The sequence below is a fragment of the Furipterus horrens genome, unplaced genomic scaffold (genome assembly GCF_987537825.1).
Source record: "Furipterus horrens unplaced genomic scaffold, mFurHor1.1.pri manual_scaffold_3, whole genome shotgun sequence".
NCBI lineage: Eukaryota > Metazoa > Chordata > Mammalia > Chiroptera > Furipteridae > Furipterus > Furipterus horrens.
In genome coordinates this window covers 146,844,697-146,860,441 of record NW_028327173.1, presented here as the reverse complement: position 1 = coordinate 146,860,441, position 15,745 = coordinate 146,844,697, and the positions used below count along the sequence as shown (strand labels likewise).

At 38.4% G+C, this 15,745-nt stretch overlaps 1 protein-coding gene across 1 annotated transcript in view; it reads right to left on the bottom strand.

Annotated features, from left to right (window-relative positions):
* Positions 1 to 15,745, bottom strand: part of EIF2AK4 (eukaryotic translation initiation factor 2 alpha kinase 4) — a 92,284-nt gene that overhangs the window by 52,616 nt on the left and 23,923 nt on the right. The window contains exons 5-9 of the mRNA XM_090270397.1: positions 13,861 to 13,941; positions 12,348 to 12,496; positions 8,463 to 8,578; positions 3,989 to 4,146; positions 2,106 to 2,638 (exon numbers count right to left, since the gene is read on the bottom strand). Of these exons, the coding sequence (XP_090126523.1) occupies positions 2,106 to 2,638; positions 3,989 to 4,146; positions 8,463 to 8,578; positions 12,348 to 12,496; positions 13,861 to 13,941 (1,037 nt within the window). The remainder of the gene's footprint in view (positions 1 to 2,105; positions 2,639 to 3,988; positions 4,147 to 8,462; positions 8,579 to 12,347; positions 12,497 to 13,860; positions 13,942 to 15,745) is intronic.

Genomic DNA, 15,745 nt, shown 5'->3' with positions numbered 1-15,745 from the left:
AACCGTCTTCAGGGGTGGGCAGTGCTACTATCCTCATTTTACAGGGAAGAAACTCAGGGTAGGGAGTGGTATTTAAATCACTCAGACCATAAGGGGTAGAGGTGGGATGTAAACCAGCCATGTGGTTCCACAGTCTGGGTTCTTTCCCGCCACAGACACTGATTTGAACCAAAACTTTTTTCTCAAGGACATTTACCAATAAACAAAAATATAACTAAAATGAAATATTGCTATTCTTTCATTGTTTGTGAATGATTTTTTTCTTTTCTTAACAGCGGGTGGAAGAACAAATGTGGTAAAACAATACTGTACTGTCCTTCTTAACCGAGCAGTCTATCAAACCACTCTAGGAAGAGAAAGGAATATATAAAAACATTTTAAAGGACAAACACGGTAATAGAATAAGAAATAGTGCAGAGTTCAAGTTCAGAACTGACAGTGCATAAAGCTATTCTCTAAGAAACGAACTAGGAAAGGTAGCTACTGAGCCTGTCCATTTGCTATTTAATGTGAAAAATATGTTCTACTTAAACTTTTCAGTGTTGTTTTTAGAAATACATGATGTTATTGCTAACCTTCACTCAATTATTCTTGACCAATGAGGAAAGAAAGAAAGCTAATGGTGCCATTTTGATGAATGAAATGAGTCTTTCCATCAGTGATTCTATCATCATATTTCTTTTGATGTAATTTTGGCCAGCTACATTGTCAGGGTGCATTTAAATAAATACTTTTAAAGGTCTAGTGCATTTAATAGAAATCATAAAAGATTTCTTTAGCAAGCTTGAGATATTTATATACATTAAGGGGAAAACACAGCATAAGAATCAAATCTGGCCCCTTTCCACAACTGTATGTATATCATGACTACTTCTATTTTATGCCAAACAGAAACTATCTTATTTAAAAATAAGTGCAGCTATTTTCACTTTCTCATGGATAACACAATGAGTGTCAGGAAATAACATGGATTAAGCCAAATGGCAGTTGGGATAGAAATAGGAAAAGAAATGTAAAGAGTAAAAGAAAAAAAATGTAGGGAGTAAATGAAATGAATAAAAATGAATGGTTGGAAAAAAGAAATAAGGAGAGAAATAAGACATTGTTAGAAAGGAAAGAAATCAGTCCAGGTTAACTTGCTGGAAAGTTGGACTAGGGGAGTATCTAGAAAACCCCAACTTAAGGGATCTTATTTCCCATTTAATTAAGAAACAGAGAACCTTGGTCTGGCCTGGACTGAGAACAGAGGCAGGGCTAACCTGAGAACACTGAATGGAAGGATTTGCACAAAGACTAGGTCAGAGGAAATCCTTTCAGGAAGGATTCCCTCAAAGTGGATAAAACTCCGCTCTTTAGTTAAGTGTACATCTGTAATACACAGATGTCGAAAATCCTCTGGCTAGAACAAGGAAGTCATTTGTATTCTAGGGCTTGACAGAATGAGATATTGCTGATGAAGAAGAATGGTTAAGAAGAACAAGGAGCAGTATTACAGAGGTCCCTCGCTATATCGCGGTTCACTTATCATGGCCTCACTGTATCGCGGGATTTTAAAAAATATTATATTTAATTATTTATCGCAGATTTTTCGCTATATCGTGGGATTTTGCGATACTGTATATGTATGTTAAAGTTACGTAGGTTTAAGAGTGTAAGGTTCCTACTTCGCCGGGGGGTCTGGAACGTAACACCCGCGATAAGTGAGGGAATACTGTACTCTCCTAAAGCTGTTTTCTATATAGGAGGTCTTGCCTCTGACTTGTTAGGAACCAGAAGCAAAGGCAGACAGAGAGGCTCTTCCATTTGGAATACCTGGGGCATTTTCCACGTAGCCATCCCTATTGACTTCCTAGAGCAGTCACGAAGTACAGTCTGAAAATCTGTTATTAAGCCCAAGTGAATTTAGGAGAATGTGGGAGTTAAGGGAACAATAAATATAAGCAAGAAAACACAACATATGTGGCTGGGAAAGGATTGAGAGCACAAAGAATTAACTCAAGTCCTGTTGCTCACTTTTCAGCTTATACATATCAATAAGTTTAGCATTAAAGCACAATAAAAGTACAAAAGTAAAGGGCAATTAAGAGAATCTCAATGATACTCACTTCTTTAGAAAATCTTTAAAGTCAGCAGGTAAGTCACTAGGGATGGTCACAGGGTACTCTCCACATTCTTGTCCTTGGCTGAGGGACAGCAGCAAAAGGCCAAGATGCCAAACGTCCCCTTTCTTCCCTGTTTTATAAGGTACGGCACTGTCACTAAAACGAACGCGGGTTTGCTCAAACACCTCCTTGCAAATGTCTGCTAGGCGCTTAGAAATGCTGTAGTCTGTAATCTTGATGGTGCCCTCTGTGTCCACCAAGACATTCGATGTACTCAGAACCTTGTGCACCACAGAATTGCTGTGCAAATAATCGAGGCCCGACAAGAGCTGAGCTGCGTACCTGCGAAGCTGATGCACAGGGACGGGGCCTGAGTGGCTTAGGTGTGTAGCAAGGGACACCCCATTGAAGTGCTCCACCAAAATGTGCACCACAATGGAGTCATCCTGCTCTTTCAGATTCATTGCAAAGTAGCGTAATACGTTGGGATGGTTCAATTTTACCAGTGAGTTGAATTCTGTTTCTGCACCTTGAATCTGATAAGGAAAAAAACGGTAAAATTGGGTTGATCAGCATTAATTGGTGTTTCACTTCAAAAGTGAAATATTTAACAGAAATGTACTTTTAAAGGATAAGAGAAGAAACATGCCCTAAACTGACTCCTCCCCTAAACCATATGATCAATCTAATAGTTCATAAAGATGGAAAAATTTTTTGTTAATTCTCAACTTTTCTGATCTCAAAACCTAGTGTACAAATACTATAAAATTAGCCCTGGCTGGGTAGCTCTGTTGGTTAGTGGCGTCTGGAAACATCAAGGTTGCAGGTTCGATCCCCAGTCAGGGCACATATAAGATTCAACCAATGAGTGCATGAATAAATGGTATAACATATTGATGTTTTTCTCTCTTTCTCAAATCAATACATAAAAATTAAAAAAGTAAATCACAGCTCTGGCTAGTGTGACTCAGTAGATTGAGCACTGGCCTGAGAACCGAAAGGTTCCCAGTTCAATTCCCAGCCAGGGCACATGCCTGGATTGTGGATAAGGTCCCCAGTTGGGAGCTTGCGAGAGGCATCAGATTGATGTAAGTCTCGCACATCAATGTTTCCCTCCCTTTCTTTCTCCCTTCCCTCTCCTATCTCTAAAAGTAATAAAATCTTTTTAAAAAATTACAAATACTATAAAATTAGTGAAGAGCTTTAAAATTCTTTTGCAATAAGGCCACCAGAAAAAAGAAACACTAATTTTAAAATAACCCCTTCTGATTATAAAGATTCACTATCAAAATTTTAGTAAGTACTAATAGAAAAGAAAAAAAGTACAAAAGAAAAAAAATCAATAAATTATCTATGTGGTTACCACCCAAAGACAAGTGCTATGATTTTGGTATATTTACTTCCAGTTTCTCTTCTATCAGAAATACACATACATTCTAAACACAGGGCTTTACCTACGGTTTTGTTACCTTTTTATTATGTAATGCTGCTGTGTGTAATATTAAATATTCTCCGTAAACTCAGTATTATCAATTAACTAGAAAATCCTCCGGTCCCCTAGAATTCAGTTTTTAAGCAATATTTCAGAAGGATGCAAAAGCCATGCGTTTAGTCCCAGTTGGAGAGATTGCTATTGATAATGTAATAGAGGCTGAGAAAGGAGGTTAAGAAAGCAGCTGCAAAAGTTCGGACCACATTGTGAAAGTTCTGGAAGAGGCAGCAAGAAGCTGAGGAAACTGGTAAGGAAGGTGCTGGTCTCCCACCATCCCTATGGTTAAACAGACCTCACACTGTTCTGATCATCTCTACGAGTCTATCAAATACAGAGCTATTTTGTTTGTCATCTAAAGCTTGAGAGGGTTCTGTGAGCCCTCCTGGATGCATACCTGCTTTTTGCACTTATCAATCTTCTCTTTTTCTTGACTGGTAAGGAAAGGACCAACTTTTTTCTGCCCCTGGAGAACCCACTCATACAACAAGACAAAGCTGCCAGTGGCTGTTTCCAAAGCATTGTAAACTAGTTTTCCAAGCTGTTCATCACAGGCTGTATATTAAAAGAAAATGTAATTAACTCTCACTGGTACATTTTCTGTGGGGATTGAAAAAAAAGGGCGGGGGGGAGAGACACAAACACACACACATTCATTCATCAGTGGATGCCATGTGCTTCTTATGAAAAATATGACATATAATACATGCTCTTTTGTAACTAAGTTTTAATATTTAGCAATATACTCTGAGTCCCAAAATATTAATTACTATAAAGGGAGAAGAATCAACAGTGAGATCTCAGTATCTGACAAATGTTTTCTACCTGTAGCCAGGATTCACAATATTACTCTCATAAGCAGTTCACCTCTGATGGCTGCCTTTTGGCAAGACAGAGTGATCTCACAAAACTAAGTACCAACTAATGTAACAGATGAAATCTGGAAATAGGAACATTCCACCCAAATTACTCCACCAATGTACCTTAGAGTGCACAGTATAAACAGGTTTTAGTAATCTGTAAATTTGAAGACATCAATGATTTTCTAAACACAGAATCTGAATATATTCAGTAAATATAAAACCGACTGTCAGTTTCAAGGGAAGGAACCAGAAATGATAGTTTAAATTTTAATCTAGAAAGAAAGATACATTTATTTAGTGATAGGCACATGGTTTTCACTTGTACAATACCTGGAGAGCTAAATTTCTGTAACACCAAAAATTTTCTTATGAAAATATATGTTTTCTTTTTAAAAATTTATTGAAATACAGTTGGCATATATTAGTTTCAGGTGTATAGCATAGTGATTCTGACATCTGTATACCTTCCAATGTGATCAGCATGAAAAGTCTAGTAATCATCTGCCACTGTGCAAACTTACTATATTACTGGCTATCTTCTTATGCTGTACAGAAAAATCTGTATTTTCATTAAAGAAATTACCAAAAAATTAGCATCACCCATAATATCATCAGTTTGTCTTATTTCTTTTCCCTCTACTCTTTTTTGCCCCCTACTTTACCAAATCATAGCATATATAACAGGATTTCTCTCCCGTGACACAATTGACATTTTGGGCCAGATAATCCTTTGTTGAAGGAGGCTGTCTTGTGCACTTTAAGATGTTTAGCAGCACCACTGACCTCCATCCACGAGATGCCAATAGCACCCCGATCCTAGTTTTAACCATCAAAAATGTCTCCAGATATCACCAAATGTCCCCTAGAGAACAAGGTCAATCCCAACTGAGAACCACTGATACATAGCATTCTGTCTTTCTCTTTTGTCATATAAATAAGTTTCCTGTGATACTGCATTGTCTTCATAATGAAAAGATTTTTCAAAGAAACAGTAATAGTTCTTTTCCATTTAAAAAATGGAAAGTGATGTAGGACATACTGTAGTGGCCTTAGCAAAACTGCTTTGGAGAAATGTGGCTGAACTAGCTCACCTAGACTTTTTATCTGAGAGGCAGTTTTTACTTCATAGACATGCTGACAATTTAAGAACATTTAATTAAAATTTTCTGTTATGCTAGTCATAAACACTCCTGACATTCTTAGACTAAGGAGAAAAAACCCTGAAGTCTGAAAATTTGTCAGTCAAAGGAAGCAACCTGTGCAATGTGGAATGTAAGCAGCACACACTGGAGACACAGATACCAAATGCTTATGAGATAAAGTGTGATGTTGTTTACATAAAACCTACCCACATACGCGCATTATGCAGTACAATGTCTTGCAATATTTCTCGCCCCCAACTAGGGCTAGGTGAGTATTTCATAATTGCTGATTGGTGTGTTTTTTGTTTTGTATCATATTTTTATTATTGCCATCCTCCCCCTGTCACTTTTGCATGACGGGGATGATAAAAAAGACAAAGGAACACTGCACTGAGGCTGAAGGGAAAATATGTTACCAAAAGAACTCTGATTCTATTACATGCTAACAATGATCATCATTTACACAGTCTCCATTGTGTTTTATCCATAAGAAAGTTCTAACTGCTTTAAACTAAAAAAAAAAAAAAAAAAAAGTTAATTAGGTGATCTTTTATAAAAACATTTCATGGAAAATCAGGACATATTTTAAAAACTAGAACTGTTGTGAGAAAACAAAACAAATATGAGGGAGATCCCAGAAAACATGAAATTTATTTATAAAAGATTATGTATTTATTCTCACATGTTTAAACTTCAACCACCTTCCAAGCACTCTCCATGTGATGCGATATATCTATTGAAACATTTCTTCCATCACTCAAAACAGTTTTTGAACTTGTAGATTTTGATGCCTTTTAGTACTTCTGGCAAAACGTTCCCAGGGAAACAAAAAAAAAAGTCACTCTGGGCAAGATCAGGTGAATAGGGAGGGCAGGGCATGGGGTCATGTTGTTTTTTGGTCAAAAACTGTTGAACACTCAGCACGGTGTTGGCAGGTGCGCTCATAAATCACCCATCATAAAATGGTCAAACATGTTGAAAGAGTTTTCAAAAAAAATTCACTGAAGCTAAACGCAGCCTCTCACAACAATGCCAGCTGGTATACTGATAGAGATGGGTTCTTAGAACACTCACCTAGTGGGGGAAGTCTGTACTACAAGGGGCCCACCCCGCCTTGTAATTTATGTAGTTGTTTTATAAAAAATTTTCAGATTGCAAATATGTCTCCCCATGAGGGTATTAACTAAGGTGAATCTGTCTAATGAGTATCAATGAGAAGAGGAAACCAAGTTAAGGTAAGTAGATTAATTTCCCTTCCTGATCCCCTCAGATTATTAAAAGTAGTGAGTTTGTGTTGCCCTAACTTAAGGACAGTCTCAAAGCCAAAGCTAATCATCTATACCAAGGTCTTGAACCTGTCCAAATGGTTGCTTTGTCTGATCAGGGCAGGCTCTGTATATGTGCAGAAACCTGTACAGTTCAGTCTGCTTTCAGGCAGACTAGTTAAGTGTCCAGTTCAAATATTTGGTTTCTTCTCCCTCCATCTGCTGCCTGCTTCATGGCAGCTCCTCTGCTTATGTGTCTCTCCTTGAAGAGGAAGGGGAAGAACACACCAAAAAAAAAAAAAAAAGCAAACTTGATTTAGGTAATTTGACTCTTAGCTCTGATAAGAACATTCAAGGAATTAAAAATTAAACTTAGGCAGGCACGCTCTCCCTCTTGGGAAGAATGCCCATGCCTTCCCTTCTCCCTCTTCTTCCCCAAGGCATGTTATCTTTGCCTTTCTCTCTCCTAAGCTTCAAGGGTCCTTGGAGCTGTAACTTGTTTCCTGAGCCTATGAAGCCTAGCTAGCTCACTTCTGTTATGTCTGTAACTTTCTAAATAAACTTTTTCTTATAATTTGAAAAAAATATAAAAATTAAAATTAATTGTCAAATTAATTATGTATATGCAAGTAATCCTGACATCACTTAGTACAGTGGTTCTCAACCTTCCTAACGCAGCGACCCTTTAATACAGTTCCTCATGTTGTGGTGACCCCCAACCATAAAAATATTTTCACTGCTACTTCATAACTGTAATTTTGCTACTGTTATGAATCGGAATGTAAATATCTGATACGCAGGATGTATTTTCATTGCTACAAATTGAACATAACTAAAGCATAGTGATTAACCACAAAATCAATATGTAATTATATGTTTTCCGATGGTCTTAGGCGACCCCTATGAAAGGGTCGTTTGACCCCCAAAGGAGTCGCGACCCACAGGTTGAGAACTGCTGACTTAGTGGCTATATCTGTATGGCTGGTAAAGATGATGTATGTTTAGGGCAAAGGAATAGATACTGAAAACGGTTTTAGTATAAACAACTCAAATCCCAAATTGCTGAACCAGCTTCACTTCGAACAGTTATTAGTAGACAAAACTGCTAAACAAGGCACTAGCAAATAAAGTGGTTTTCCTAGTCAGGTACAACATGCCTAGTGGGAAAATGCTAAGCAGATGGATACCAACTTAAGAAAACAGGACTTGGTCATTAGAGATCACAGGCTTTAGAACTCACTTTGTTACATATATTTCACATTAGCAATAAATGCACATGATGCAAAATTCTAATTCATAATATTTCAACCATCTTCAGTTTCAAAAGCTTGATGGATTATGACGATGACAAACTTTACATTTATCTTTCTGCTAACAATATTTCCAAGAGCCTAGGTTTTAATTCACATCTTATAGAAGGGGGAAACCTGAGTGACTTCTTGTTCTGGTCATTAGGAATGGGAGCTAGAATGACCGACTACTGGCTTACCAGTCTTCCTTGGAAGGCACGGTCTAGATGACATGGTGTCTATTCTACCTCATTCCTTCATGATTAACTTTAGTCATTAGAAAATTTAAATGAATGTAGCTAGTTTACTCACCAATACATTTCCCTTTGTGCACCATGAGCTGATCTGGACTACCGATAGAGAAATACAGGATTTCACAAGAGCCAGGAGAATCTTCACTACTACATGCAGAATACTGACGCTCTCGCCTTAAAAGTAAATTTGAACAATGATTAGTTTTTTCAACTTTTTGCCGCCATTTTCTCCCGTTTACTAGCCCATTCACAGCCTAACATATGTCTCTACTGGGAATTGAGCTTAAGGTACTAACTGGAAAGTTGTTCAACTCTCTCATTCCCCACTGAGGTCTCAACATGAACTCTACAAACTCCTGACTCTAGATCTCTGCTGTCCAATATGGCAGCCATCAACCACATGTAGCTATCTGAATTTAAATTACATTAAATATTCAGTTCTTCAACCATAGTAGTCACATTTAGGTACTCAATAGCCGTGAGTGGCTAGTAGCTACAATATTGGACAGCATTAATATAGAACATTTCCATCATCACAGCAGTTCTACAGTGATTCAGCTCAACCCATATTGACCTCACAATCTCTTCATTCCAGACTCACATGCACATCTGGAGAGCTGAAAAACAGGGCAGTCTGGAGCACTACAAATTCCTGGTTTCCAACTGGGTCCCCAATCATTGAATGCTCATTCTTTCTCTTTGATAGATACTCTGCCGTCCCCTTCATTACTTCTGTAAAATACTCAAAGCCCAACTCCTCCTCCTCTCTCTCTCCCTTTTCTATTTTTGTTTTTCCCCTGAGTGGGAAGCAACCGCTGGGAAGCTAGATTATAATGCAAAAGTAATGAATAAACTAGGAGAGAGGGTTGCACGAAGAAGCCAGGGAGAGTGCTCTGGATGGTCAGAATTGTAAGAAATGCTTTGATGAGGCATATGGACAAATCTCTATAAAGCAGCCCTCTCACTCTAAGCATGACTTCTACCTTCACAGAGAACACGAGGCAATGAGAAATGAAGCCCACACTTTCTTCTGCTCCACCTATAAAGTTACTTGGATTCTGTACCATTGTTCCTTTTCTCCAGACTCTGAAGAGGTCAGCTTTGCTGGTCTCAGTTCCATTTCCTGCAGTCGCCTCTGGGATCTTGGTCCAGTCACTGTCCCCCTCTCCTGTATGTCCAATTTGCCCTCTAGATTAGCTTCTGCCCCTCACCTATGCACCTCTCCCATCTCTACCCTCTCCTCACTCAATCCTGCAACCCACCCATCTCGTTCTTTGTTTTTGTACTTTTACACTTGCTATCTCCACTCCTGCCCCTTCTACTTACTCCTCTGGCTACTGAAATGTCAAAACTTCTACTCTCAAGCTGACTTTTCCCCTTGGTTCTTTTATTTTGGTTCATGGCATAGTCATCCATTTTGTCTCGATTCAAAAACATGAGTCTCCCTGGGCTCCTAGACCTCCTGCATCTAACTGATCCCCACATACCACCGTCTTCACTTCCCTGCCTTGTGAGGTCATCTCCAACTTTCTCCTACGCACTTGCAATACGCCATTATTAACACGTCTCCCTACCCCCAATCCTACACACCTTCCCTTCCCCACCCTACTGCTGACAACACCTATTTTGATGAGTCTCACGTGCCCATATATTTTAAACACCAGAGAATGACTAAGACACTGTACTTCTAAAGTTATTTGTGCAACCAGGGGCACACTGAAATTTTTGGAGAAAAGAATAAAAGCAAAGATTTAAAATGATATGTTAGACTTATTGACATAAAGTATTCAGAAGCACCTCTACACCAGATCTGCCCCTTCCAAAGATGGTGCTAGTAGTCATTTTAGTCTAGGTCATCTTTATGTTCTTTAGTTTACAGTGTAGAAATCCTTGGTTTTAAGGTGTTTTAGAATATTAATCACCCCATCTGGCTGTTAAGTGCAAACACAGTGAGACTGTTAAGAGAGCTAATAAGAAAAGATATATTATTAGGATTAAAATAAAAGTGAAAGTGCCAAGAAAGTGGTAAATGTCATACATGCCACCTAGGAGAGAATGGCAGCAGAAACAATTCTGAAGGATGAGAAGTAAATCAACACTGAGTTTGAAAGGAAGAAATAAGAGATAAAAACCAGTGTCACTGGTGGCTCCTGTTTTCGCCTGTAAGATGTGTACACATTTGCTTTTTAGGAGAAGAAAAATAAAAAAATAAAACAGAACACTTTGCTTATTTCCTTTGACTTTTAATCCATAAAGGCAATGGACAGAAAGGAAGAAACAAAATCAATGAGGTATTCAGGTGTATCAAGGGCTTTTTATTTATTAATCAAGGAAGCATGAACAACACTTTAAGGAAGATTCATTCTTTACTAGCCCAGTAGTCAACATAGTGACAGAGATCCATGCAGGTATATGCATGCAATACTTTGGAAAAATTTACATGAAAATTTTCTTTTTTCATTTTTCTTCTTGGATGCTCATGGAGTGCTTTTCTATCCAAGACATATAAATATCATTTTACAAGTGTAACATAACAAGTTGTTCTGCCTATGTCAAGGGGAGAGAGAATTTCCCATTCCCCTTGAATAAACTTGCAAATGATCTTTGGTCTTAAAAGCAAGTCTAATCTTAGACCCATTGTTTATAGTCAGCCACAAAAAATGGGAACATTTACACTTAAAAAACTGTTTTTATATATCCAAAAGGACTTATTCATAGCATTGATTTATGTCATTGATTATAACACAATACAAATCTGTTAAGTATTTCTTAGTGAAATGCTCTGACAATTTCAAACTGTTGCGTACTGGAAACCAAGATGAAAAAATAATCTAAATTGGTGTAAGGACTTATAATTTTAATATTAAATTGTTACCAGAAACAGTATTCAAGAGAAAATTCAGCATAGCTTAACAGTGGTGGGTGGTTAAACATTAATATCCAAATGATTTCTAAGCGGATTTTTTTTTAAGTCAGTAATTAGGGAAAGAACTGAAATGGTTTCTTCTTATAAACAAACTATAACCTGAAAGTTTATATAAGTCTTTAGTTTGGTACTGAAAATGTTTCCTTCCATAGACGAAAACTGTTGGTTTTAAGTGCTGCTTAGATTTTCAAAAGTTTAAGTGCTTAAATAAGTGAATTATAATACCTACACTACTTAATCACCCACCCGCTCACAAATGAATTCTGCACTAAAATTTCTTTCTGATCCACAGGGAGTCACAGCAAATATTTAGGGAAGTCTCAGTTTCTTAGTGGAAAAGGCTGTGGAGGGAGAGGTATGAAGCAGGAGCCCCTCTGCAAGGACAGCGAAGCCCAGTGTCCTCAGCAGCTCCAGGGAAGGGATCCCTGACAGCAAAATGGGGCCCTCATTCTCAGGTAAAGAACCTTCTACACTGTGCCCATCTTGGAGCACTCCCCACAACTGCGGCGGGGCCTGATGAGTTACAGATTGAAGACAAATACGGTGAGAAATTTTTGACTGGATGATGAATCCGATGGGAGAAAAAATTTTAAATTACTTATTGAATAGTTAGATCATTAAAAGCCAGATCAAACTGTACTGGAGATTGGGAAGTGTGACAGATTGTTATACAAATGAATGGGCAATAAAACTGGTTTAATTAAAGACACTTAGAAATGTTAAAACAAATGAAAATTTTGTTTTATATTACTAACAAATACAGTGTGGGTCAAAAGTGGGTTTACAGTTGTAAGTATGGAAAACACACTTTATCCTTGTATTATTATTTATTAATTATTGTATTATTTCCATATGAACAACTATAAACCTACTTTTGCCCCACCCTGTATATTAAGATATATAGGCTCTGAAAAAGTTATTAAAACAACTATTTGAATGTTTAAAAATTTCACTACAAGTTGTTTTATTCCTTCTACATCTTTCATTCCTCCCAGATCAGAAATCTCAAGGACTTACCTAGACCTTCCAGAGGAGCTGGTCCGATGTTTACCATTTCCCATGAAGTCAGGAGAGACTCCATGTAGAATGACAGCTGTTCTGTGTCCTCCTGGGTCCTTCCTAGAGGTGTGATTTTGGTTTGGAAAACTAGAAATTTCCAAACGTTCCTAGAAAAAAGAAAAGTAAAACCTACTTTAGACATAAGTCATAAATGGAAGACTACCAATGTACATAATTATGAATTCAGTAGAAAGTGTACATTTAAACTGAATGCTCTCAGTTGTAATAAAGCTGAATTCAGCTTCTAAAAATTTAATGTCAGAATATGCACTGGTTTAGGAAATAAGAGATCAGATTTAGTCTCAACAGAATGTAAATTTGAAACAGAAATGCTAGAATCTTAGAATAGGCATTAAAAAGTTAGAAAAAAGAGCAAGAGGAAATGAACAGAAAAAGGCATTCAGAGGGAAAGCAGAGTGGCAGACGGGAAGGCGGATCAAACATAACACAGGAGAGCTGGTAGAAACAGTAATATCATCTTATATTTGTACATGGCTTTGCACTTTCAGAGGGTAGTACATTTATCTGTGGGAATAATTACATGAGATTAAAAGGGAGGCATCGTAAGTACCATTTTAAGGGATGAGGAAAATAAGTCACAGAGTGTCATCTAAAGGTGACAGAACTGGCAGTAAAAAAGCCAAAGCTTTAGGCCCTGGCTGGTGTGGCTCGGTGGACTGAGCACCAGCCTGTGAATGAAAAAGTCGCTGGTTCGATTCCCAGACAGGGCACATGCCTGGGTTGCAGGCCAGGTCCCCCCATTGGGGGTACTTAGGAGGCAACCACACATTGATGTTTCTTTCCCTCTCTTTCTCTCTCTCTCCCTTCCTCTCTCTCTAAAAATAAATAAATAAAATCTTTAAAACACTTTAAAAAGCAAAAGCTTTAAGCCAGGTGCTGTTTACTCTACATCAGTGCCTCCTCCCACTATACCTCAGTTTCCTTTAAGTTAACTGCCATAATTCCAGAAAACAGAATGAGTAAAATTTCCTCTTGATTTTTCCAAACATGTATAACTGGCTTTTTGATTGAGCTGGACACAGGAAAAATACAGGGAAAAGGACTTTATCCTTATTTACCACTGCTTTTTAAACCTGGTCTGTGAAATTCTTCTTTTCCATCACTGAATGAAATTTCAAGCAGATCCTTATGGTTTCCATTCACTCTTCAGTATGAAAAATTGCCTTATCCTCAAAGTATTAAGAATTCCATCTGGGTTAATTTTCAAAGCCTCAATTTCTTCTCTCCCTCAACTCACTGGCTAAACTACTATAGTTACATAAGCCTAAGTCATCTCCAGATAATATACGGTTCTAAATTTTGCTTTCTGTTTGGGGATTCTTTTAGTGTTTCGTTTTAAGCTTTACTACTGATAGTACCACAGGAAGGGAAAATATCATCAATGGCAGTAAAAAGATTTTATGTTTAGCAAAATGGCAACGATGTGAGTACGGTAGACTTGATAGAGTACCTGCTTGGCCATTTCTTTTCTTTTTTTCTCTTCTTTGATCTCTTCCTTCCTTCTCTGAATCTCGTGAAGAATTTCACGTTGCTGAAAGAAACCATACTGCCCTTTAGTGCCAATCTTTGAAATCTCTACAACATATAAATTCTCAAATTATAAAAACCCTTGTGAATTTCAAAAAAAAAAAAAAAAAAAAAATTAAAGCTGTCTTTTCCTAAGAGACCTGAATATATGGGCCCTTAGTACAAACTGTAGTTACATTAGTTTTATCACAGTTCTTATGCAATAGGCAATCCCATTTAAATAGGGGTGAAAACAGTGTGGGGAGGGACATTTGCCCCTACTCTTCATGTTTCAATGTAGAGGGACTTTCACTACAGCAACACTATTGGCCTCTCAGGTCCCCCCACACTTGAACTAGCCCCTCCTCTTTGATCTCTGCCTGTCTCTGGAGAACATGCACTTGTGCCTTCTCTCTGCCATGGGGTCCGTGACCGACTTGGCGGAGGTGGGCTAAGGGGTCCTCAGTGCCTAGACCCAGGGTGGCACAGGCACCACCACCACAGGCACAGACCATCAAGCTGAGTTCTCTAATCAACTCCCTCAGTATTACAAGTGCTATTTTGATCCCCATTCCACTGACTTATGTATCTATTGCACAACTGGGTCTGAATTTAGGTAGGAAAAAATAATGTGTTTTTATGGATCCCCTAAAATTCAAGGTTGTAATATCAAAACCATTAAAACACTTGCCAAAAACTGTAACAGCAATAATACAAAATGAAAAATAAACATACCCAAAACTTATAGGTAGTTATAACAGTACACCAAGACAAGATTGTTAGCTAAATATTTACTATCTTCTAATAAAAATGTGCCTTCCTAAAAAGCAAGGACAACAGGGGCTTTAAATTCTAAACGGTAATGAAGCTATACAATTAAACAGGAGATAAGCAGTAACAAAATTAATGGGACCCACAAAGATACAGCATTAACATAAACAGAGGATGAACAAAATGAAGCAAGAAAAAAAAGAACTAGGAGGAAGACCTAAGAAAAGCAGGAAAAACAAAATCCTAGAAGTAACTGTAAGATCTACAGGAAGAAAACTAGAGAGTTTCACCAAGTTAAAAACTGCGAAGGAAATTTAGATGTACGTATATATTGACTCTGATTAAAGGATTTTTAAAAAACACAGGAGTGGTGCTGGCTGGGTGGCTCAGTTGGTCAGAGTGTCATCCCATACACCAAAAGTTTGTGGGTTCTATTCCCAGTAGGGGCATGTATGGCAGGCGTTGATGTTTTTCTCTCTCTCAAATCAATAAACACACTTCCAGCTAAGATGGAGGCATAGACTGACATGCTCCATTTCCCTACACAACTAAGAAGGAGCACATCTACCACAAAGCCAGAAATAACCAGAAGTTCCAGAAAATAAAGCTACATGGAAGTCCAACCTATGAAGTTATAAAGAAGTGGTGCTCGTTCAGACGGGTAGCAGGGGCGAAGGAGGGGTGGAGAGGTCAAGCTGTGCTGGCCGCAACTGTGGCGACAGCAGCAGATGGTGGTAAGCACAGACACCCGTATTTAAGGGGAGACGAGAAGCACCTGGGGAGCATCCCGGGCTGCAGACCAAACCTGTTAGCTTGCGATTCCAATGCCAGGGAAGGCAGACCCCCATTGCCTTAGACTATGAGGCCCGGAGGGGGTGGGGACAGAGGAGGAGGCTCCCAGTCTCTCAGCGGAGAGTGAATGGCAGGAATCCATTTTGGACCCTGATCCCCACAGAAAACATCACAGCGTGGTAAGCAGAGTCACCCGGTTGTGACAAGTGCACGGGGCTCCGCCCCCTATCGCGAAAGAGGTGGGACAGCCCCGCCCTGGAGGCAAG